At 40.1% G+C, this 25,161-nt stretch overlaps 1 protein-coding gene across 3 annotated transcripts in view; it reads left to right on the plus strand.

Annotated features, from left to right (window-relative positions):
• The window catches only part of CA10 (carbonic anhydrase 10), a 474,119-nt gene that overhangs the window by 80,978 nt on the left and 367,980 nt on the right, over positions 1-25,161 (plus strand). For all 3 annotated transcript variants that reach the window (XM_072779984.1, XM_072779983.1, XM_072779985.1), the window contains exon 3: positions 577-651. In XM_072779984.1, the coding sequence (XP_072636085.1) occupies positions 577-651 (75 nt within the window). The remainder of the gene's footprint in view (positions 1-576; positions 652-25,161) is intronic.

Consider the following 25,161-nt stretch of genomic DNA (forward strand, 5'->3'; position numbering starts at 1 on the left):
GGATGGGATCAGCCTCCTCTCCTCAATCCCAGTGGAGAGGGTGTGTGCTTGGTGTACATGTGCAGGGGCAGGTGCAGAAAAGAAGTCAGAGGTAGAGACAAATGACAGGGAGTTAAATAGGCTTAAATACATAATTACTGTTCCCTCTCCCTTCAATAGAAATCTCCTGAGTGTTTTTTTTATAAAAACGCATTGAGGGATCCCTGGGTGGCGCAGCGGTTTAGCGCCTGCCTTTGGCCCAGGGCGCGATCCTGGAGACCCAGGATCGAATCCCACGTCGGGCTCCCGGTGCATGGAGCCTGCTTCTCCCTCTGCCTGTGTCTCTGCCTCTCTCTCTCTGTGACTATCATAAGTAAATAAAAAAAATATATATATTAAAAAACGCATTGACAGTATATTTACAGATTAATAATCTATTTGAAAAAAAGGAGAGAGAAGGTTTTGCTATTGCATTTTGTAGGGTGACTTGTAGGTAGAAGAGAATTATTGTATGTATATTCACCATTTTTCTACAACTAGGATATAAGGATTCTCTGCTAGCCTCTCAATGACTCTTCCTTTTTTTTTCTCCTTTAGCTCAACAGAATTCACCAAAAATCCATGAAGGCTGGTGGGCGTATAAGGAGGTGGTCCAGGGAAGCTTTGTTCCAGGTAAATGCACATGGATTCTTGTTCTTTTATTTTTGAGAGAAGAATTTGAATGAAATACATAATGTTATTTCCAGAAGTTTGCATTCACTATATGGAAAGGAGGGTGTGGTAAGGAGCACCAGCATCTCCTGTGCATTGTAGACGTCAAACTTTCTCATCAGGGGGAGGTTTGTTCAAGAGTGGCAATTTAATCAAGACCACCTTTCCCCATGTGAGCCTATACCCAAAGCTGTTCCATCTACAGGTGGCTCTTCCAGGGAGAGGACACCAGAAGGATGGAGCATTAAAGCTCTGTCTGTTGGAATTTGGTTAAACAAGAAAGAACCATCTTTTTTAACATTAATGAAACAGGAAGTCTGGAAAGGCTGACCATGACAATGAGGCTTGCTGGGATGCATGCTGTCACTGATGTCACTTCAGTAGCATCTGTGGTCAGGACTTAGCAGATTGGGCCAAGCATGAGCTAAAAATAACAGGTGGAGTGGATGTTGTCAGCATGGCAGGGGTGGGGCCAGAACTGAAGACGAATTAGAGCCAGAGACTTAGCATGGCTTCAGTTCCAGAGGAAGGCGGAGGGTGGTCCCCCACCACTTTTCACCTCAATCATGGTCCTCATCCTTCTGAAGTGTCAGACTTTAGTAGGGAGAGAGGCAAGAGACAGAGCAAGAATGTAAAGGAGAAGGATGGACAGAAAGGCAGGTGAGGTATTTCGAAGTAGTTTTAACTGCTCAGATGTGGGAGGGTAAGAAATACAGCTCTTGAGAGGAGTCAAGATGGAGTACCCATGTAGGCAGTAAGAACAGAGGGCTCCACGTGTCAGGGGCGATCTTTGTAGTTGGTGGTAGGTGGGCAGAGCAGTGCCCCGGGGTCACCTGGTTCACTCCTGGCAGCTCTCCATCATGTTGTCATTCTTCTGTAGTGTTCATTGCATCAGCTGCACAGAGCTCAGCAAGTTACTAAACCCCTCTGAGTGTCCCTTTCTCAATTGTACTGTGGAACAATTTCCTCCAACAGAAGGAAAGCAGCATGGGGAAAGAGTGGGTGACCCACAAGACTGCCAAATGGCCTCATAAATTGATATTATTAACTGTACAGATTTACTGTGGCACATTTAGTCCTTGGCCCAGTGGGCACAGAAACTGGTCTGATTAGTTCACCCAGAAACGATCAGGTTTCTAATAATAATCTTGTAACAACTTAATTGACACAAGCTATTCTCATGTGGCATGATCGAGATACAGGGCACTTTATCCTCAACAACTGGAGACATCCCTTTCCTTTGGATGGAGTACTTATTGTTTTTCTGAGGAATCTGCTTCTCATATTCAAGATATCTCAGAAATTGCATTTATAATTATATTTTTGTGCATTGTAATTATGAAATTAGAGCAACAAAGGGCATTCCCTCCAGGTTACAATATGTCTTGCTAAACTAATAATATCCTCTGTAGTGACTGAAGTGCTCACGGATAATACTGAATAAGCCCTGCAAAATTTTGCTTTTCTGCCCCACATTTTATTTTTGATGTTTTCCCCTCTGTTGGCACATTCCTTCTTTACAGGTGTTCAAAGCCCACTTTTGATTTGGTTGTTGCTTCTGAGACAGCCATAGGAAAGTTTTATCTTTCCTTTTGTGTGTTGATTTAAAAGAGTTGAACTTTCCCTCATTTCCAGCTTTATATGTATAAAATCTGCTACACGGGAAGCAGTGAGGTACAGAGGTCTGAGTGTGGACTTTGGAGTCAGACAGACCCAGGGTTGAGTCTGGGTTCTGTGGCTTCCTACTGGTCGTTCTGTCAGCAAATTGCCTACCTACCCTCAGATCCTTGGGTGATTCATCTGTTCAAATGGAGATAAGGACCCTGTCAGCCTCATGAGGTTTTGTGAGGATTAAATTATATAATGCAGATAAGGTGCTTATGGTAATGTCTGATGCATGGTGGGAAGACATGTCAGCTGCTCTTTTGGTATAACTGTTATTATTTTGTCAATAGCAACATAACTGGATATTTGATACTTCTCTGCTTGGGAAAAGGCAGAGAGCTGTAAATTGGAAATATAATAATGTAGGTAAAGGTCTCTCATGATGCATAGAACATGGAAGATGCTTCGATTGTAATTGTTCCTTGGATTGATGAGTTCAACTGGTCTCTACACAGTGGCCAACTGAGAAGTAACTCTATCATCCTCTGCACTTAGCTATCCCAAAGCCCTCTGGCTTCCTGGTGAAGAAGACTTGTATCTGATGATTTTGCTTCTTAAACTTTAGAGCACTCCGTCTGTTAAAAAAAAAAAAAAAAGATAAGAGTCATGAGCATTTTTGAATTAAGTAATTGGACCTGAGGCTCTAATATCTGACACACTCCAAATGACCTACTTTATCTGAGTTGGTGCTTAGGGCAAACAATGGACCCTTTATTTCTTATTATCATTGCTAAGTATAAGGTTGAGAATGTTCTTTGCTTTGCCACTGGGATTTTTTTTTTCATGTTATGGATGTGTGAAAAAGAAGAGAAATTCATCTGACTGGACTATTTGGACAAATTTTATTGCCCCATAAGTTCTTTGCAAGAGTATCTAGAAATAATTGTCAGTTGGCATAACTGTTGTGAATCTGTGATTTCAACAAAGCTTGTGGTGCGTAGAAATACATGATTTTTTAATGGTAAGCACAAAGTTGATTTAGCACCAGAATAACCCACTTTGGTCAGTTCAGAGCACCTATGGAGTAGCCATTTGATGCTGAGCACCATGCGTGGGGATGTTGGTAAAGAGGTAGCTGATACATGGTTTTTATTCAAGGTGAACCCACAGTCTAAAGAGGAAGATGAGCCATAAACCTATAATTCAGTATAACAAAGGTTCTAGTAGAGTTTATACAATATGTAAAGGAGTCCATAAAGTATTATGATTCTACCTGCGTATTGATTAGCAGACTTTGTTGTTTACCTAATCAAATCTACACTTTCATCCAACCTCATCCCTAACTGTAGCCTGCTTTGCAGGCAGAGTCCCGATTTTATTTATGTCCATCCTCCACACAGGCATGTGCTTATGTGCTCAGAGAAGGAGTCCTTCCCCAGCCCTAGAAAATTAATTTTGATTAATATCCACCCCAATAATGGTTATTTCAATCTGTTTCTTGAGACTTATTCATTTAGACATCATGATGGTTAATTTCATGTGTCAAATTGGCTAGTCCACAGTACCAAGGTATTTGATTAAATTCTATTCTAGATGTTTCTGTGAAGATTTTTTTTTCAAGTAGGTTCCATGTCCAATGTGGAGCCCAAAGCAGTGCCTGAACTAACATCCCTGATATTAAGCCCTGAACTGAGGTGGAATCATGACCTGAGCCAAAGGCAGATGCGTAGCCAACTGAGCCACCCAGGTTGTCCCACTGTGAATGTACTTTTTAGATTTTATTTATTTATTCATGAAAGACACAGAGAGAAAGAGAGAGAGAGAGAGTGGCAGAGATAAAGGCAAAGGGAGAAGCAGGCTCCATGCAGGAAGCCTGATGCGAAACTCCATCCTGGGACTCCGGGATCACGTCCTGAGCCAAAGGCAGATGTTCAATCACTGAGCCACCCAGACATCCCTCAAATTTTTTTAGATGAGATTGCCATTAATAACAGTGGAGCTTAAGTAAAGCAGATTACCCTTCCTAATTAATGTTGGGTGGTATCATCCAATCAGTTGAAGGCCTTGAGAGAAGACTGAGAGGTTCTGCAATGAAGAAGAAATTGTGTTTTCAGAATATTTGCCCTCAGGCTGCAACATCAGCTCCTCTCTGGGTCTCCAATCTGCCAGTTTACCCTGCAAATTACAGATTTGTCAGTCTCCACAATAAAATGAGCCAGTTCCTTGAAATAAATCTCTCTCTCTTTCTTTCTCTCTACACACACACACACACACACACACACAAACATTCTATTGGTTCTCTTTCTCTGGAAAACCCTGATTGATTCACCAATATAAACATGAGGCTGGGTAAACAATTCTGTCCACAGTGGGGACAAAAGCTGCACCAAAGATGACAAAACAGAAACTTGGATGAACACAGCTCTTGGATGGCTTACTTAGCATTAAATTAACCATGGAACTGCCTAATTTTCTTAAGTGAGATAACAAGTGTTATCTCATTTTCTTAAGTGACATAACAAACCTCTTATTGTTGGAGCTGTTTTGAGTCAGGTTTTCTGTCACTTGCAGCCCAAAGCATTCTTCCGGATTCTGGATTCTCAAGGGAGGAGGAGAAGGCGGGGAGTATCAGGCCGCACAGCACTGGCAGAGAGGGGTGGAAATGCACCATGGGTGTGGGGAGCATCTATAGGACAGAGCGCACCCTGGGGCTTAGGTGTGAGGAGGCCAGCAGGCCATCAGGGCCAGGTCATGAGACTGTGTTCCATGTTCAAGAGCTTAGACACAATCCTTTTCAAAATAGAGGAATTTTAAGACATCCCTAAGCTCTGGAAAGACACAATCAAATGTGTATTTTAAAAACCAGTTTTGGGGCCACCAGGGTGACTCAGTCGGTTAAGCATCTGCCTTTGGCTCAGGTCATGATCTCAGGGTCCTGGGATTGAGCCCCATGTCGAGTTGAGCTCCCTGCTCAGTGGAGGGTCTGCTTCTCCTTCTCCCTCTGTGCTCTCTCTTTCAAATAAATAAACAAAATCTTTTTTAAAAATAAAAAAATACAATAAAATAAAAAATAAAAAGCCAGCTATAGCTACAGTAATGGAGATGAACTGCATTTTGATAAGAATATCAGAGGCACAAGGATTCATGAGATGTTTTTTTTTTCTTTTTTTTAATCATCCAGGCAAGAGGTGGCAGGCACTTATACTAAGGCTGTGAAAAACAAAAAACAAAAAAACAAAAAACAAAAAACAAAAAACAAAAAAAAAACAAAACAAAAACAAAACAATAACAACAAAAAAAAACAAAACCAAAGCAACAAAACAAAAACCCCCAAACCAAAAAACAAACAGAACTCCAAAAGAAAAACCAAAAACTGGGTTAATCATGTTATTGAAAGATTCGTCATGGGGTTTGTTTAGTGACATTTAAAGTATATCTCTCTTTCACACGTGTAGATAACACATTTATCATTTAGCATAAATATACACATTTAACACATTTCGAAAAAATTTGTGCCAAATACTGCCTTTTCACATTCCATTTATCCAAAGCAGTAGGGGAGTCAGGCATTCTCTATAGCGGAGACACTATGCTAGGAGTTGGGGTTTTAAAAAAGAGATGGCCTTTTACTTCTTTCAATCTAGTGGGAGAGACAGTCACTAAAAGTAATAAGTAGCCTCTCACCCACAACACCTGCTTCACATGGCAATGTTTGGAATGGGGAGTTTCTTTTAGTCTTTTCAGACCAGGACATCAGAATTGAGGGGCTTGCTTCCACTTTAAAGCTTTAAGTCATAATACTTGGGATATATATTTTTAGAACTATATGAAACTCTAGAAGAGGTGAAGGACCTCACTTCTATGGCACCACGTCCTAAGGGTTACTCTCAGGTTGCTGAACCTTACCTCTTGAACTCACTCATCCAGCAAGCTCTCTCTGGATACCTGTTTTCAGTATGGCCATATTTGGTCCTTAGTGGGTAAAGACACAAAGGATTTTCCACTGTGGTCTCAAGCTGCTGACGATAGCGAGAGAGACATAGATAATTATCCATTATGTTATAGCATTTCTAGGATTGCCATGAAGGGTGTTTGGAGTTACCCAGCTTGAGAGAGCACAGAGGGCTTCTCAGCTGATGCAATCCTCAGGGGTAACATGTATGATTCTGCGAGGGAAGAAGGGAAGAAATGGCCTTTCAGAAAGGTAAGGGGTTGGGCATAGGCCTGGAGGCTGGGAAGAGAGAGGCTCATTGCACGAGGAGCGCTCTGGAGAGCTAGGGCTGAGGAGGGCAGCAGGAGTCCTGTCACAGGAGGCAGTACCAGCTACCAGGTTAGATTTTACCCTGAATGCATTGGGGTACCAAGGGAGGGATGAATGCTAGTGCAAGATTCAGGATGAGGAAGATGTGAGCTAAGACAGATGCAGAGGGGACTCTGAGGACAGTCTAGCCTCCAGGGACAGGAGCCTTGTCTCCTTTTACCTCTACCCCTCCAGGTCATAACACAAACCTTGGATACATTAGGGGCTCCAGATTTGCTAAATCAGCTTGGATCAAAGCAGAGGAATTGTTGCTCCTTGAAGACAGGTGTGAATCATCATCAGCAGCAGCAGCAGCATCAAAATAAACACAGCACTAGAAACGGAAGTACAGGCTACAAAGGCATATTGGAAAAACCTGCCATTTCCTACCTGCGTCTCTTTTGCTCCTCATACAGCATATTTCACTTCTGATGCTCTGGCCACCAGATGTGAGGAGCTTTTCTCACCCAGCAAGTAATTCTCCATGATGCCATCTGAGTGTCTTTAACTCAATTCTAACACTTTCTGCCTGGAGACAGTGTCAGATCCCTTGGGTTGAGGGGGCAGTGCTAGAAGCTAGCCCCCACCCCACTTCCGATGCCAGTCACATGGAGTAGATCCCCAGGTTACCCACAACTTCTGTCTGACTTGGCTATAAACCAGAGGTTCCCACAACCCCTTCCAGTTTGAATGATTTGCTAGAGTGGCTCATAGAACTTAGGAAAACACATTTGCCTGTTTATTAAAGGATATGATGATGGATACAGATGAAGAGCTAGATGAAGAAATACATGGGGTGAGGAGCTTTTTTCCCCTGTGGAGTTGGTGGGGGGTACCACCCTCCTACTACAGGCATGTGTTCACCACTCTGGAGGCTCTCCAAACACCCCACTATAGGGATTTTTATGGAGGCTTCCATACATGGGTATGATCAATTATTGACTCTTTTTGGAGCCCCCCTCCTTATTCTGGAAAAATTGGTGGGGGAGGGCCTCAAAATTCCAAGCTTGGTCTTTCTGCTGAATAGCTCCTATCCAGAGGCCATCCAGAAGCCCACCTTGAGTTGCCTCATTAGAACAAGAGATGTTCCTCTCATCACTTAGGGGCATTGGAGGATTTCAGGAGCCCTGTGTGTGAAGGGTTGGCTTAGAGGTGTGTTCCAGGCAACAGAGTGCACCTGCATAAGGCTCAGAGGCATGCATGGGCATGACATGCATAAGAAATAGAACAGAATTCACTGTGGCTGGAGCATAGACTGTCAGAGGCAAAGTGGTTTGAGATTGGAGGCAGTCAGGAGCCTCCACGTGGTTGGACCACACTTCAAGTATTTCGCATGGGGATCCCAGGAACAAGAGGACAGGAGCTGTAAGTTATTTGCTATTCCTCGGAGAACTGGCAAGCACCAAGGGATTATGAAACTGAGTTTCAAACTGAGTGATTAATAAAGGAATTTGAAACTTCATTTCTGATCAGGATGGGATTAGGAGGGATCCCTGGGTGGCGCAGCGGTTTGGCGCCTGCCTTTGGCCCAGGGCGCGATCCTGGAGACCCGGGATCGAATCCCACGTCGGGCTCCCGGTGCATGGAGCCTGCTTCTCCCTCTGCCTCTCTCTCTCTCTCTCTCTGTGTGTGACTATCATAAATAAATAAAGAAAAAAATATTTAAAAAAAAAAAAAAAAAGGATGGGATTAGGAGGCTACTTTGGCCCACTGCACCATCCTCTGGTATGTTTTTCAAAATCAGGGAGAAATGGTTCACATGGGACAATAAATTCTCCCAGGATGCAGTTTCCCACCCCTTCCTTGCTGGGTAGTTTTAAAACCTCCAGATTGTTAGAAGAGGCAGGTAATTGTATCTGTTGACAACTACCTGTGGTTTAGCACTGATACCTAATTACCTGCATTGTTTGAAATGGCCAATTTTCTCTAGTTTAGAAAATCTCCTTTTAGACATTGGTAAGGAATGTGGGCTCTCTTTTCTCTCTGCCTTCCTCCTGGGGAGGGAAGAAGGCTGGATGGTGGGGTGCTTGGTGATGTAGGAAGACCTGCCCGGGGTCATGCATACCCTTTATTCCTCCATATAGTGGATGGTGCTTATATTTGTTTTCTCTTGCTGTATAGCAAATTACTATGCATAACAGCTTAAATAGACACACATTTATTACCTTGCAGTTTCCTTGGGTCAGGAGTTCAGGTACCGCTTAGCTGGGTCCTCTGCTCAGGGTCTTGTAAGTCTGCAAAAGTGTCATTTCCCTTTGCATCTCATCCGGGGCCAACCTTACACAGATTCTGGGTAGAATTCAGTTCTTCAAAATTGTAGAACTGAGGCTCTCAGCTGCCATAGGCTGTCCCTTCTCCATAGTTCACAACATGACTGACTGTTTCAAGGCCAAGAGGAAAATGCCTTTCTTTGAATCTCTTCTCTTCTGGCAAGGTTTGGAGGAGTGTGTTTTAAAGAGAGAATAATATCCCTATTATTAATTCAAAGTCTGCTGATGGACGACCTTATTCACATCTGCAGAATCCCTTCATCTCTCACATACCATGTAACCTAATCACAGGAGTGAAATTCCATCCTACACACAAATCTGATTCATACTCGGTGGGTGTATATATAAGGTGAGAATGTTGGAGGCCATCTTGGAATGTGATCAACCACCTTCATTCCTCTGTGTGGGCATTCCTCTGTGTACTAAGCTGTGCCCCTCATTCCTTCATATGTAGAAAACTATAAAAGGCTGCAAAAGGTGGGGGGGGGGGGCACCTGGGTGACTTATTTAGTTAAGTATCTGACTCTTGGTTTCAGCTCAGGTAGTGATCTCTGGGTTGTGGGATAAGCCCTGCATCAGGCTCTGCACTCAGTAGGGAGTCTGCTTGAGATTCTCTCTCCCTCTGCCCTTCCTCCCTCAAGTAAATAAATAAATCTTTAGAACAAAAAAAGGCTGCTAAAATGCTCATAAATCAATCTCATTTGAAGATGAAGTGGCCACTGTTCTAGCCTAACATCTTCAAATTGAGAAGTGAGAAATAATGTTTTTTTTTTTTATTAGAATTGGTTCTGTTGCCTTTCCATGAAGAGTGTCCTCAGAAGAAAACCAAAGCTAGCTTCCTCCACACTACCTCAGATTTCCCAACCAGTGCTCCTAGATTTATTAAATTCTTTTAACTATTTATTTATTTATTTATTTATTTATTTATTTATTTATTTATTTATTTATGAGAGAGAGAGAAAGAGAGACAAAGACACAGGCAGAGGGAGAAGCAGGCTCCATGCAGGGAGCCCGACTTGGGACTCAATCCTGGGACCCCAGGATCATGCCCTGGGCCAAAGGCAGGCGCTAAACCGCTGAGCCACCCAGGGATCCCCTGCTCCTAGATTTATAACAGATGTCAAGTGTGAGAGAGAGGGAAGGATTTTATCCATGATTCCCAGGTTTCTGGTATGGGCAACTTGCTGGAGGGTGGAAATGGTTCTCCTTTGTGGAGATAGGAAAGAAGCAGTGAGGTGGGTAGGACACAGCGTGTAGAGGCTCCCTGTAGACAACAGCCAGATGCCACCCCAAATTGCTCTTCTAGCCATTTTCTCCCTGCCCTTCTCTCCCTGGCCCTTTTATCCTCTGGCCTCAGACTCTGGCTTCTGATAATTCTTCCCACTCAGACCTTTGTCATTGTGTTTGGTGAGCTTGCCTCCTGGCAGTTGGCTCAGACTCAGTGTTTGCTTTCCACCATCTTCCCAAGCTCCTATTTCACCTTCAGATGACATACTCTATTGACACAAGGCCACAGAGTTTCTCCCATCAGGAATTCACTGCATGATCACGCCAACCCCACTCAGTCTCCCTTTGAAGAGAAGAGGGGCCCACATCCTCTAAACTTACTATCCTCCAGCATCCTTTGATACACCCCACTTGATGAGTGTTATATAAAGTCATTGTATTAGTTTCATGTGGCTGCCATAACAGATTACATGAGTGGTGGCTCAGACAACTCAGATTTATTACAATTCTGAAGGTAGATGTTCTAAAATCAAGCCCCTCCTGATGTCTCACTTTATGGCATTGATTTCTTTGCTATGAAAGTATATGCAAACCTTTTTGTTTGAGTGTAGAATTCATTTTAATTTCTCTAAGGGATAAAACTTGCATTTTACAGAGTCATGTTGCATATTATTTGGTCAAGGGAATAACCCTCTGCTATTGGAGGTAATCAATCCTTGAGCTGGGAGTGGGTGAGGGAGCACACCAGTGCTCTGTGCCTGGACTTTGCTTTTGTCATTACCAATCTTCTTTCTTATTTGGGTCATGGAAGCAGCAAAGAGTAGGGAAAAGTGCTCACTGGTTTGGCTCGTCCACTAACCAAACATATAATCTCAGGCAAGTCATTTAGTATCTCAGGCTCTTGATTTCCTCATGTATAAAATCACTGTGTTGAATTGCATTATTTTCAAAGACTCATTCTGGCTCCAATATTCTCTGAGAGTTTGCTAATGTGATATAAGATTGGTTTGGGAGATACATTTAGCAGCATTAAGAAATAGAATATTGATTTCATTCACAAGATAATTTTATTATGTTCTCAGTATCAGTATTTGGAAATGGAGTCAGTGATGTAAGCGTGTCTCTCTAGATTTCTGATTTCTCATCTCTATGAGAAAGCAAATAGAACTTAATGGATATATTCTTCTCAGTATAGGAGGGTGATGTTACGCTGACTCACCCTCAATTATAAATACTTTTAGTTACATTTTTTTCTCAGAAATTGGGATGTGTATAGATTAATATTTACTCTGAGGCTGAAAGATGCTAGACACTGGGGTTACAAATAAAAATAATGCTCCTGATTTTAAGGAGTTCACAGAGAAGTTTAGAGACAGATGGCAAATCAGAGGTTACAGCTTAGCCTGGTAGGGAATTCAAAACCGGAGTGGAGAGAAAGGAGAAAGTTGCAGTGGGCTCTGCCTTCAGGTCAGAAAAGGCTTTACAGATGAAGATGTCTCTTGATATAGGGTCTTAAAAGACAATAGAAGAATACATCCAGTGGACAAGATGGAAAAAGGGCATTGCTGGTGGATTAAACATAATGGAATCTGACCTACTACTAAGTAACAGATTGTAAACTTCTTACAAGCATTCTTGTAAGCATCTCATGTATGACAGGCCCTATTATGACCATACTTTAGTGCTGTGTCATGAAAAGTACACTGGACTTAGAAGATCATGCTTTATGTCCCACTCCATTGTGTACCAGCTGTGGGATGTTTAGAAATCACCTAACTTCTCAGAGCCTCAGTTTACTCATAAACTAAGGACAATAAAACCTATGTCTCAAATATTTGTATAAAAATAAAATGATAGTAATTGCCCCCTATCTGTAGAGGATGCAAGATACTAGACCCCCCAATGGGTGCTTCAAATGCAGATTGTACTGAACTCTATATACCATCTTTTTTCCTATACATACGTACCTATGATAAAGTTTAACTTACAAATTGGGCACAGTAAGAGATTCATGACAATAGCTAATAATAAAACAGAATAGATCTAATCATGTTATAATAAAAGTTATGTGAATTTGGTCTCTTTTTTCTCAATATCTTACTGTACTGTGTTCATCCTTGTTCTTGTGATGACATGGGATGATAAAATGTATATGTGGTGAGATGAGGTGAGGCATCTCATTCGACGTAGGCATGTGACACAGCACTGGACTATTATGACCTTCTGATGATTAGTCGGAAGGTGGATCATCTGCTGTCAGACTGGGATTCACCATATGTAAAGGAAACCATGGATAAGGAAGGACCATTGTCTATGTTAGACCTAGGCATGCCTTCCTTGTAGACCTTGAAAGACTACAAAGGTATTGCTCCTTTTGCTACCATAATTTTACACTGGGCTATTTAAGTTTGCAAGGAAGGGCCCTGCTTGGTTGTACTACTATTCTAAGTTCCTAGTAAAGCCTTCTAATCCAAGAAGGCACACTAAGTCTTTTGAAGGTATGTTAACAATAGCCCACTGTGCAAAAAGAGACAACTTGAACACAAGTACATATACATACTTCACTAGAAAGATAGGTTGCTCCCATCCAATATGCAGTATTGCTGCTGGATGGGATCTTGCACCAAGCCTTCTCAGAGGCACATGTCTTTCCTGGTGCCACACACTGATTCCTGGTCCAATCAGCACAGGTGGCTCCAGCCAATCAACCACTTTGGAAATACTTCTGGAGGGCCCCGGCGTGGCTCATTTGGTTAAGGGGTTGCCTTCAGCTCAAGTCATGATTCCAGGGCCCTGGGATCAAGCCCCTATCAGGCTCCCTGCTCAGCAGGAAATTCTCCCTCTCCCTCTGCTCCTCCCCGCAACCCTGCTCATGCTCGTGCTCTCTCTCTCTCTCTCTCTCTTAAATAAATAAATAAATCTTTAAAAAGAAAAGGAAATACTTCTGGAACTTCAGGACTTATCCAACTGGAAATACACCAAGGAAGCCTCTATGGCAGTGGTCCACACTGTGGGTACAGGCAGTAAGGGGCACACTGTCTGTAGATAATTGAATAGAAAATGATGAAACTCCCTAAAAGTTTGATATGTTTTTTATTATCTTCATGTGCTAGAAATTCTACAACTGCCAGTGATAAAATACTCCTCCTGAAAAAAGTAGTCTAAGCTCTAAGCAATTCATGTGGTTGCTGTTGTGTTTTAATTATATATAATCTTCAAGCTAGCACATCTTTGTTACTTGTCTTTGAAAGAGCACTGTATCCTACACAGAAGTTAACTGGAAGAACTCTCAGTTGTTCAATTAGCTTCTAACACACAGGGACTCAACTATGTATGTTTGTTCCTAGAGGATGGTCCTGAGGGTTTGGAACTGGTGGAGTTTGGGATAGGTAGGACAGTCCCTGTCTCCAGTCCCTGTAGCCCTACTTATTCCTGAATTGAAACAGCTGATTCAAAATAAACAACAATAGCACTGTGATTGTAAACACGGAGAAGCAGACCTTGAACTATTTCAATTATGCCATACTGTGTGACTGCTTGGAGTTTTTATTTGTACTTAAAATTTAAAACACTGAAACAGGGATCCCTGGGTGGCGCAGCGGTTTAGCGCCTGCCTTTGGCCCAGGGCACGATCCTGGAGACCCGAGATCGAATCCCACGTCAGGCTCCCGGTGCATGGAGCCTGCTTCTCCCTCTGCCTATGTCTCTCCCTCTCTCTCTCTCTCTCTCTCTCTGACTATCATAAATAAATAAAAATTTAAAAAAAAAAACACTGAAACAGAATGTGAACTACAAGGTGTAATATTTTTGTTTGGTAAGTGCAGTTTTCAGTTCATACATGAACTGTTTTATTGAAACTGAATAATGCCTTTTCCACTGAAATTTGTGTGTTTTAAAGCTAAAGAAAAAATATTGTTATTAATTATCGTAGTTATACCTGAGTCTAATTGTGTTATTCAGAGGAGAGGTATTTTAAAAAATGAGAAGCTCCTAAGTCAAATACTTGAGGTTTGCCACCGTTTGAAGCCTTAGGTTCAGTTACTTTACATTCACTAAATAAAAAACCCTAAAGCAGAGCTCATGGCTGACTTCTGGCCATGACACCCGTGGTTCCTTTCAGTGTAGCTAACTGGGTGAACCCCAGTGGTGTTGGCCATCCCAGCTAGCTGAAAATCCACTCCTTCCTCCTCCTGGCAATGCCTCTCATTTGAAAGATGTGCTTGGGTTACCTTCACAAAACACAGGTAATAGCTTTATTGAAAAGCAGCTTGGTGAGTTGTTGAGAGGTAACTTGTAAGGGTAAATACTGCTCATTGAGTTGTTGTGTGATAATGGGATTGTTTACAGAATACACAGCAGGCTGCTTCACCCTCAGGTTATACCTCTTTGTCAGGTGGAAGATAATCAAAGGCAGCCAGACTATAACTCCAACCAGGAATTCTTCTACCGGCCAAAGGATGACAGGGAGGTGCCTGTGGACTTCGTTACACACTATAACATTAGACAACATTCTCAAAAAGACAAACTCTGTAGCAAAGGTTTTTATGCAGCAAGTATCCAGTGCCAGTTGGATGCTCTTGGAAGGCAAGAGGAGGACATCAAGTCCCTTTCTCTGACCCCAGCCTGAGTTGCAGAGTCCCACTGTGATGATAAGGGCTGGAAGGGGAAACCTCCTTTCTCTCTCCATGGACTCCATGCCTCCTTATGACTGGACCCCATGGCAGCTATGATGATTTTTGCATTCCATCTCCAGTTTACCCTGCAAGCTGTCTTCTCCCCTGTCTGAACAGAACTGGGTTACCAGTTCCTGCCAAGTGCCGTACCATTGGCTCCTTTTCAACCCAGACTAGGATCACCAATGATTCTCCTTTCTGGAAGAGTGCACATTTCTGTATTGACAGCTTCTAGATCTGAGGGCTCCTTTGCAACCTTCTATGCCTATCCTTCGTCCATGAAATGATATTCCAGAGCCTCTTCCTTTGCCCCTCTTTACTCTTCTCATAGCCTTGGGGGCCACACACTTAACATGAACAAATCCAGCATCCCTAACACCGGTTCCAGCTTCTTCCCACTTATGTCCTCATGGTCCAAGCTTTTGAACAGGTTTCCCTGCCCTTCTTTTGAGCACCAGAGTTCCACAGGGTGTTGCTAATATCAGTTATGCTCTCTATTATATTTTACTTCAGACTATCTGCCTTATTCCTGGAAAGCAGTTTTTTTGTTTTTTTCTTTTTTTCCTCCCAGAGTGGATCTTTCTAACACTGCAGCAGTTGCCCAGGATCATACCTCCTTTTAGAGTGTTTTATATTTAGATCACCCCTTTCTCACATTTATTTGCCTGGGAAAATAGCACCCAGGTTAATCAGAAGAAATTCTGCCTTTCATCAGGATGAAAATATATAAATAAGTTATCATATTATCATAACACGTTATCCAACAGGCCATGGTATAATGTACCAGTATAATAATATATAATATACTTACTGATTTTTAATTATGCACTTTGTGGTTACAGCTACTTTTTCTTGAGGACATCCTCCTTGGTGCTTTTTAACATTCAAATTAAGACTGTGTGTTCTAAATGGCTCAGTTATCACACTGGTGGCTTTTGTTTTAGTTTGAGTTTTACTTCTTGGATTGTTTCTACTCTTTCTCATATAGTGTGTCATACTCTTCAATTCACTTTATAATTTTCTGAACTCCATATTTAAGTTTTGCTCTTTTTTGGGCAATCAAGGTTTAGGGGTGATCAATATTCTGGGTCCTCAGATGTCCAATAAAAGGTCTGTCTTTTGCCCTTACCCTTGAGTGATGGTTTCTTTGGTAATAGAATTTTAGTTTCAAACCCACCTTGCTTCGGATTTTCCTAGGTATTACTCTACTGTCAACTTGCAAATGGTGGCCAAGATGAGGAATCTGATGGTTTTGTAGATACATGTCTCCCCCATAACCCCAGCTCCTACTGGCTTTTAAGTCATTCTCTTTCTCTTTAAAGTTCAGAAATGTCATGGGACGCAACCAAATGGATATGTCTTTTTCTTCATTATTTGCACTCAGCATGCTGCAAATCACATTCTAATAGAGCAGAAGGTCTTTTTTTTTTTCCTCCCTGTTTTGTTCCCAGATCTATGTATGCTAAGAAGAATGCCTGACAAAAAGTTAGAGCTCCCTGAATCTTACTGGCTAAATGAACTTGTATTCAAGTCATTTCTTATTTTAGGGAAATTTTCTTCTATTATTTCTTTGATTACCTTTCCCCATCTGTTCCTTCTGCTCTCATGTTCTGGACAGGTTTGGGAACATATGGATCTATTTTCTAAGCCTTTCTTTTCTTTCTGTGCACAATTTCTACACCCTTTGCTTGCTCTCCTCATTTCATACTCTGCCTTTTTATTTGAAGTTTGAATAGATTTCCTTTATTTGCCTTTCATTGTTCTACTTTGGCCTTCAGCATTGTCTGTTCTTTTATACAGGACTTTCATTAACTTCTGAAATTTGGCAATCACATTTTCATTTCTAAACATTATTTCTGTTTTTTGATTTATCTTTTTTATGATTATTTTCTTATGTGATGAATCCATTATCTACCTGACTCCCGTACAAGGATCCTTATGAGATTTTTTTTTCACATTTTCCTTTCTCTTCAATATTCTCTCTCTTTGTTAATCATGGTTCTTCTCTTTCATGTTGTTGACTTCCCTCAAATACCTAGTGATTATTGGTTATATGTTCATGTTTTAAATGAAGGACTCAGTAGTTTAGTATTGGAAACTGGTGTGGTTTTCTCTGAAGTTACTCCCATAGGTTTCTGTGATAAGTCTCCAACCTTGAATGAGAGGGTCAAAATGGAAAATGCTGATGGACCCTCTTTTCTTCAAGGTAGTGGAGAAGTAGATAAAAAGACAAGCTGGTGAATCTCAGCCTCTAAAGTCAGGAAGCCTTTCCTTTTTTTTTTTTAAGATTTATTTATTTGTTTATAGAGAGAGAGTGAGGGAGGAGCAGAGGGAGAGAATCTTAAGCAGACTCCTTACTGAGCATGGAGCCTTGTGCAAGGCTCAATCCCAGGACACAGAGATCATGACCTGAGCCAAAACCAGGAGTCAATTGCTTAACTGACTGAGCCATCCAGGTGACCCCAGGAAGCCTTTCTGGGGAGCATGGTGCTTGTTATTATAGTTTATGCTATTACAGAGTTGTCCCTCGTGTGTTTCATCTCTGTGCCAGCTGTGTGGTTCTGAGGATAGCTTCAGTTTGTTCAGCTTCTCTGTCTGGTCCCAAGCATATGCTAAAAGGACCACACACACACACAGAGCTGATGTCTGCTTCCCTGGAAGGGCCTTCTCATGGCTTCAGCATAGGAGCAAATGTCATTTTCAACCTTAGCACAAAGGCAGAGAAGGAGCAGCCAAAGTAGCTGAACCCTTCCAGAGGCCATACTCTAATCATTGCCTTGTGTTTGGCTGGCTCCTACTTCCTGTCCCTTTGAGGCTTGGCCTTTCTCTGGCAAGCCAGTGAAAAGTTAGAAAGACTGTCACCACTGCAAGAAGTTTATCCTCTCTCCTATTTAGTTATTTATCCTTCTGTTACATCTGATTTTATCTGCTTGGTATCTTTGGAAAATTCCTCCAATTTCCTGTCCCTGAAAGTGGTATTCATTCATACTTATCAGAGTTGTTATATATTTATCCCTTTTCTAATATCTTTTCTGTAATTATATCTGGGAAGTATGGGTGGAAGGGAATAAATAAGTCCTCTTTTCCCACCCAACTAGTTCTTTCTCTCCAACTCTCTCATTATTTTCATGGCTCCCCAGCTTAGAGAACCAAAAGTTAATGGCCATTGATCAGTGTCAGTGAATGCCTTTCTTTCTATTTCTTCCTTCCTTTTTCTTCCTCCCTTTTTCTTTCTTCCTTCCCTTCTTCCTATTAAAAACCACATTTCTGTCTAGGCGTTGGAAGGGGGTGGGGTGTATAAGAGTAAACAAACAAGGTCTTGCCCTCTCAGAGCTTACAATAGTGAGGGAGAAAAATATTAATCAAATAAGCACACGATTGAAACATATTTACAAAGTATGGTATAGTGCATGAAGGAAATAAGGATGAGAAGGCCTTATTGGGCCAATGTCATTTGAAGTGAGCCCTGAAGAATGGGATCCCTGGGTGGCGCAGCGGTTTGGCGCCTGCCTTTGGCCCAGGGCGTGATCCTGGAGACCCGGGATCGAATCCCACGTCGGGCTCCTGGTGCATGGAGTCTGTTTCTCCCTCTGCCTATGTCTCTGCCTCTCTCTCTCTCTCTCTCTCTCTCTCTCTCTGTGACTATCATAAATAATAAATAAAAATAAAAAAAATTAAAAAAAAAGATTAAAAAAAAAATGAAATGAGCCCTGAAGGGTGAGCAGAATTTTCCCAACAGACCAGCAAGGTAAGAAGGTTGCAACAGGATGGAGCATAAATTTGGACATCCTTGAGGTGGGAAACCGTTTGGCATGTTGGGGGCTGGTAGAGAAATCCAGGGATAGGATCGAAGTGCAGAGCAACATGAAAAAAGAATAAAAACTGAGAGTAGGGAGCCTCAAAGGCCATGTGAGGAATTGAGATCGAAATCTTTATTCAAAAAAAAAAAAAAAAGAAATCTTTATTCAGTAGTAAGCAAGTAGAGTATTAAACAGAGGAGCTGCACTAATGATATATGTTTTGTTTTAATCTTTTTAGCTACTGCAGGGAGAGTAGACTGTACGAGGGCAGAAGTGGACTTATGGAAAGTCTTGCAATAGGGCAAGTGCACAGTAATGGTGGCTAGAGCTGCAGAGGCAGGAGTGAAGGAGGAGGTGAGTGCACTGATTCTGGGAATGTTCTGAAGGCAGTGTAGACAAGACATTCTGATGGATTAGTTGGGAAGAGAGTCATGGAGGATGAATCTTCAATTTTTAGTATGAACAACCTGGTATATGGTGAAGCCATCATCTGAGCTTGGTGAGCTATGGGAGAGGCAGATCTGGAGTGCAGAGAGTCCAGTTCTGTTTCAGCCATGCTCATTTTTTACACGCTCATGAAACACTCGAGAGGAGGCAACACGTTGGCAAGAGATGTCTGAGGGGAAATATGCATTTGCCTCCTGCCAACATGCAAATGGTATTTAAAAGGCACCTAGTGAATGAAATTGCCTGAAGACAAAATATAGCTCACAGACAGGAGATGAGACATAGAGAAAAGCTAACATTTCAGGAGATGGGCATATGTGGAAGCGGTTTCACCTCCTATGACAACTCATATTAGTATAGGACTACATGAGCATTTGTATGCTTTAACGAACATTTATGCCACACTTACTTTGTGCCAGGCGTAATTCCAAATGTTCATTTGGAAATGAATTTTGCAAATGTTAACTCATTCATTTCTCATAACTGTCCCACGAAGTGGTTATGGTTATTGGCTCCACATTACAAATAAAAAAATGGAGGCATGTGGAAGTTTAGCATCTTACTCAAGGTCATATTGCTGGTAGATAACAGAGCCGGGTCTCAAACTAGACTATGTCTAGTACTGTGCCATGGTAACTCTCAGCATCCTGCCATCTCACCTGGATTTGGTGAGACCTGGTCGTCTGTGAATATGGAAGGGGGGAATGGAAGTATATATGCTTTTGTTGGCATTGTAGACCTTGTTGCTTTCTAACTCTTGCCACTTTAAATCCATCTGTTGCCCACACCCATAGCTTTTAATTGCACAGAATAATTCTTACATCTGTCATTTCATTATGTTTCTTGTATCATTTGAATTTCAGACTTCAAGAATATTGTGATAAACTACCCCAGTGGTTTTGCATTTTTTTTCAGGCTCCTATCACTTTCTCTCATTGCAATCAGATTAACCAAAGCACAACCACAGACTATCATTTCCTCGATCAAAAACCTTTGGTGAGCTTTCATTTCTTACAGAATCAAGTTTACGTGCCTTCTCTGGTGCCCAAAGCCACCTGTAACTTGGCCTCAACTTTCAGGCTCATCGGTCACAATTCTCTGACATGTAGCTGCGGCTCTCAGCCAGGACGAATTAATGATTCCTTGAGCCTGTCCTGGGCTTGCTCAGTTTAGCAACTTTGTCATGCCTTCCAGCATATTTAGAATCTCTCTTCCTAATGTAGCATGCTCCAGAGGTTCCTATTCCTGCTGGTTGGAATCTGACTCATCCCACACAACCCAGTATTAGCGCCCTCCCTTCACCATTCCGTAATTTCAGCAGGAACTGATCAGATTCTCTTCTGAACTCTTCAACATTCCTTGTTCCTTTTATAGTAGCCATTGGATTCTAAATATTATGGGAATTTGTGAGTACAGATTCCCAAGCCACCTAGAACAGGTTGTATCTTTCCACCACCGTCTAGAAGGCCTGCACTGTGCCTGGCCAACAGTTGGTGCTTTACATGTTGAAGTGCTTGATAACCACATGCAAACCTCTCCCTCTTGGCTGCTTCTCCTTGCCTGATTTGTACCTGAAGAGCGCTGCCCCTTTGTCTTGCTTTCCAGTGGATGATTCTGCTTCCCAAATGCATTCTCATCATGCAGTGATTCACTCCACGTATTTCCCAAACATGTACTAAAACTAAGGATGCTAAGTGGCTGACTCCCTAGTTAAGCTATTTGCAGATAGAATGAACTCTGTACATGACACCCCCCCCACCCCCCGCCAACCTCCACCTTGCTTCTCAGCAGATTGAGTCTTAGATGCTTCAGGAAAAAAAAAAAAAGGGACTTTTTTTTGAGGGGGAGGGGATATCTATCAGTTTATAGATAGGAACCTAGTACTGAAAACTCATTTATTTTCATCTAAATAAGAATGAATGGAACTTCTTCAGGCTTTCATTGTACTAAGTATTTTTTTTTTACCCTAAGACGTATTTTCTAACTGGAATTTATATTTTTAATAATAAATACTTATGAACTAGATATTTTGACCAGGAAAATAAATGCCACATATTAAGTTTTAACTTTATAGTTTTTGTAATAAAAGCAAGATATTAAATCAAATATACAGTATGAGTCAGTATTTTTTATATCTATCATAACTAAGCAAAACCCTGAAAGGAATAAAAAAACGTACGTCTCTGGGTGATGGGGTTATTTCTTTTCTTTACATTTCTGTATTTTCTAATTGCTTAATAATTAGCAGACATTACTTTTATGTTAAAAATTTATTAAAAATACAGCTCTTCTTTTAATAGAAGAATTGTAGGAAAGGGAGGTGGTACTGAGAGTTTTTTTAGAGATGCTCTATGAAATTCAGGATTTTTGAAAATCTCACAGTCTTTTTATTTTTATTTTTTTAAAAGATTTTATTTATTTATTCATGAGAGACACAGAGAGAGCGAGGCAGAGACACAGGCAGAGGGAGAAGCAGGCTCCATGCAGGGAGCCCGACGCGGAACTCGATCCCGGAACTCCAGGATCAGGCCCTGGGCTGAAGGCAGTGCTAAACTGCTGAGCCACTCGGGCTGCCCATCTCATAGTCTTTTTAAAATCTCTTTTATTAAAAATGAACAAACAAACAAACAAATAAATAAATAAAATACAATAAAATCTCTTTTATTGAGGTATAATTTATAGTAAAATTTTCTGATTTTAAATATATAATTCCATGAGTTTGGGCAAATGTATACAGTCTGTAACTAATACTACAATCATGATAATAATATTTTTATTATCCTAAAAAGTTTCCTTGTCCTGCTTTGTAGTTGGGTGATCCATTCCTCCTACCTCTTGGTCCCTGAAAACCACCGGTTAGTTTCTATCAATATAATTTTACATTTTCTAGAGGCTCATTTTGATGGAACTATAGATTGTAGATATCTATAGAGACTTTTGTGCATGATTTTTTTTCCTTTAGCATGATGTAAGGCTCATCCATGTTGTTGACTGTATCAGAGGTTCATTTCTTTACATTGCTGAATAGGGGTTTATTCTATACATATCCCACATGTACTTACTGATGGACAATTGAGTTGTTGCCAGATTTAGGCTGTTTGGAATAAAGCTGCTGTGAACATTCATGTACAAGTCCCTATCTAAATATATATTTTCAAAAATAAATAAATAAATAAATATATATTTTCACTTATCTTAATTCAATACCAAGGAGAGGGATTACTGAGTCATTTGGTAAGTGTATTTTACAGGAAGCTACCAGACTGTTTTCTAAAATGACTGTACCATATTACATTCCCACCGCAGTGTGTGTGAGAGTTCCCGTATCTTCACATACTCATCAACACTTGATATTATCAGTCATTTTATTTTTAGCTATTCTAGTGAGTGTGTAGTAATATAGCAGGTTAGATTTATAATTTTGCATTTTCCAAATGAGTCATGATGTTATTATCTTTTCATGTGCTTATTTACTATTCATATATCTTGTTTGGTGAAGTAACTTCAAGTATTTTGCTCATTTAAAAAATTGGATTGTTTTTCTTACTTTTATTCATTTATGGGGGATCTTTATATTCTCTGGGTGCAAGTCATCTATTAGATAACATTTAAAAAAATTTTTTTTTTGGTCTCTGGCTTGTCTTTTCATTTTCTTGTTTTAGGAGATTTTTTTAATCTTGAGAAAATCAATTTATCTTTTCTTTTTAATTTATCATGTTTTTTTGTGAGCTAAAGGATGCTTTCTTTTATGGTTCATGCTTTTTGTGAGCTAAGAAGTTTTTATTTAAGCCAAGGTAATCAGAATGTTTTCAATCTTTATTCCTAGAAGTTTTATTATTATAGATCAATGCTGTAGGACTACAATATATTTTGAGTTAATTTTCACATATCATTCAAGGTAAGGGTGCATATGAATATCCAATTGTTCCAGTTCATACATTGAAAATATAATCCTTTCCCTTTCAAATAACTTGACACTTTTATTGAAAGTCAATATTTGTGCAGGTCTACTTCTGGATTCTATTCTGGTCAATTGATGTCTATCTTTTCACCAAATATATATTATCATAATGACTGTATCTTTATAAGAAATCTTATACTCAGGTTATGTAGATCCTATAATTTTGTTTATCTCCTCCAAAATTTTTTGGCTTTTCTAAGATCTTTGCATTTCCATAAAATTATGTAAATAACTCATCAAATTCTTAAAAAAAAGTCTTTAGGGATTTTGGCAGGCTGAGTTGAATCTCTCGATCAGTTTGGGAATTCATATTTTAATACTACTGAGCCTTCTAATCCGTAAACATAATATATGCCTTTACATTTATTTAGGTCTTTTAAATTTTTTAGCAGTGTTTTGTGTTTTGCAGTATACAGATTTTTCTCGGATTTGCTAAATTTATACCTAAGTATTTCCTGTTTTTGATATCATAAATTAATACTTGTTTCTTATCTTTCATTTTTGTTTTTTTCTACTACATAAAAATATAATTTTTATATATGGGCTTCCTACCCTGTGGCCTTGCTAAACTCACTTATTAGTTATACATAAATTGTTTTACATTAGATGATCATGTTAAGAAAACATAAAGAAAGTTTAACATTTTCCTTTCTAATATTCTGACTTTTATTTGTTTGGCTTGCTTTATTGCATAGCTACCACTGCCATGACAATGTATAATACAAGATTTGGGAACAAATATTACCATCATGTTTCTCATATTAGGGAAAATACATTCAATCTTTCCCAAACAATTATGATTGAATAATTATGGTTTTAGTAAATGTTCTTTATCAAGTTGAGAGAGTTCTCTTCTATATTGAGTGTACTAAGAATTTTTATCTTCTTTTTTTTTTTCTTTTAAGAGAGAGAGACAGTGTGAGAAAAGGGCAGGGGAGAAGAAGAGGGAGAGAGAGAATCTTAAGCGAGCTTCAGGCTCAGAGTGGAGCCTGACATAGGGCTTGATCTCACGACCCTCAGATCATGACCTGAGCCAAAATCAAGAGTTAGATGCTTCATAGACTGAGCCACCCAAGTGACCCAAGAATTTTTATCTTGAACAGTAGTTGCATTTTAATCAAGTAATTTTCCCATCTGTTGAGATGATCATGTGGATTTTGTTTTTAACAGTTAATATGGAGGGATGCCTGGGTAGCTCAGTGGTTTAGCGTCTGCTGTCAGCCAGGGCATGATCCTGGGGTCCTGGGATTGAGTCCCACATCGGGCTCCCTGCATGGAGCCTACTTCTCCCACTGCCTGTGTCTCTGCCTCTCTCTGTGTGTGTCTCTCATGAATAAATAGATAAAATCTTAAAAAAAAAACAACAGTGAATATGGTGAATTACTGATTGATTCTAGAATGTGGAACCAACTTTGTATTTAGAGGATAAACCATACTTGGTCATAATCTACCATCTTTTAATATTGTTAGATTCTATTTGTTAATATTTTAAGGATCTTTGTGTTTATGTTCAGAGATAAAATATTGATCCAAAGTTTTCTTTCCATATAATGTGTCTGTGTTTGTCTAGTTTGGGAACCAGAATAATCTTGATTCTGATTTCACAGAATGAGTTAGAAATATCCCATCAACTTCTATTTTCTGGAAGCTTAAATATTTGGTAGAAGTAATCAGTGAAGCCATCCAGGCCTAGATAATTTAATTTTTTAATTGCTCATTTAATTTCTTGCATAATAATAGAGCTGTTCAGATTACCTTTCTTCTCAAGCCAACTTTGATGTGTTTTTAGAGAATTCATCCTTTTCATGCTACTTGTGAGGTTTATTGGCATAAAGTTACTTATACTTTTAGTGTCTTTAGGATCTTAATGATGACCTGCTCCCCTTTGTGCTATTAATAATCTGTTCCTTAAAAAATAATAATAATTTGTACCTTTTCTTCTTTTTTTTCCTGAAATAATTACACTAGAGGCTTATCAATTTTGTTCATTTCTCAGAGCCAGATTTAGGATCATTGATTTTTTTTTCTGTATTGTTTTGCTGATTGCTCACCAGTATTTATTATTCTGTTCCTTTTTTAAGATTTGGTTTCAATTTTCTTTCCTCTTTTTAGTTTTTGTTGTTTTTTTCTTTGAGATGGAAGCTAGATATCTTGCTTGTATTCCTTTTAATATAAGCATTTCATGCTT

This window comes from Canis lupus, chromosome 16 (genome assembly GCF_048164855.1).
Source record: "Canis lupus baileyi chromosome 16, mCanLup2.hap1, whole genome shotgun sequence".
In the NCBI taxonomy this organism is placed as follows: domain Eukaryota; kingdom Metazoa; phylum Chordata; class Mammalia; order Carnivora; family Canidae; genus Canis; species Canis lupus.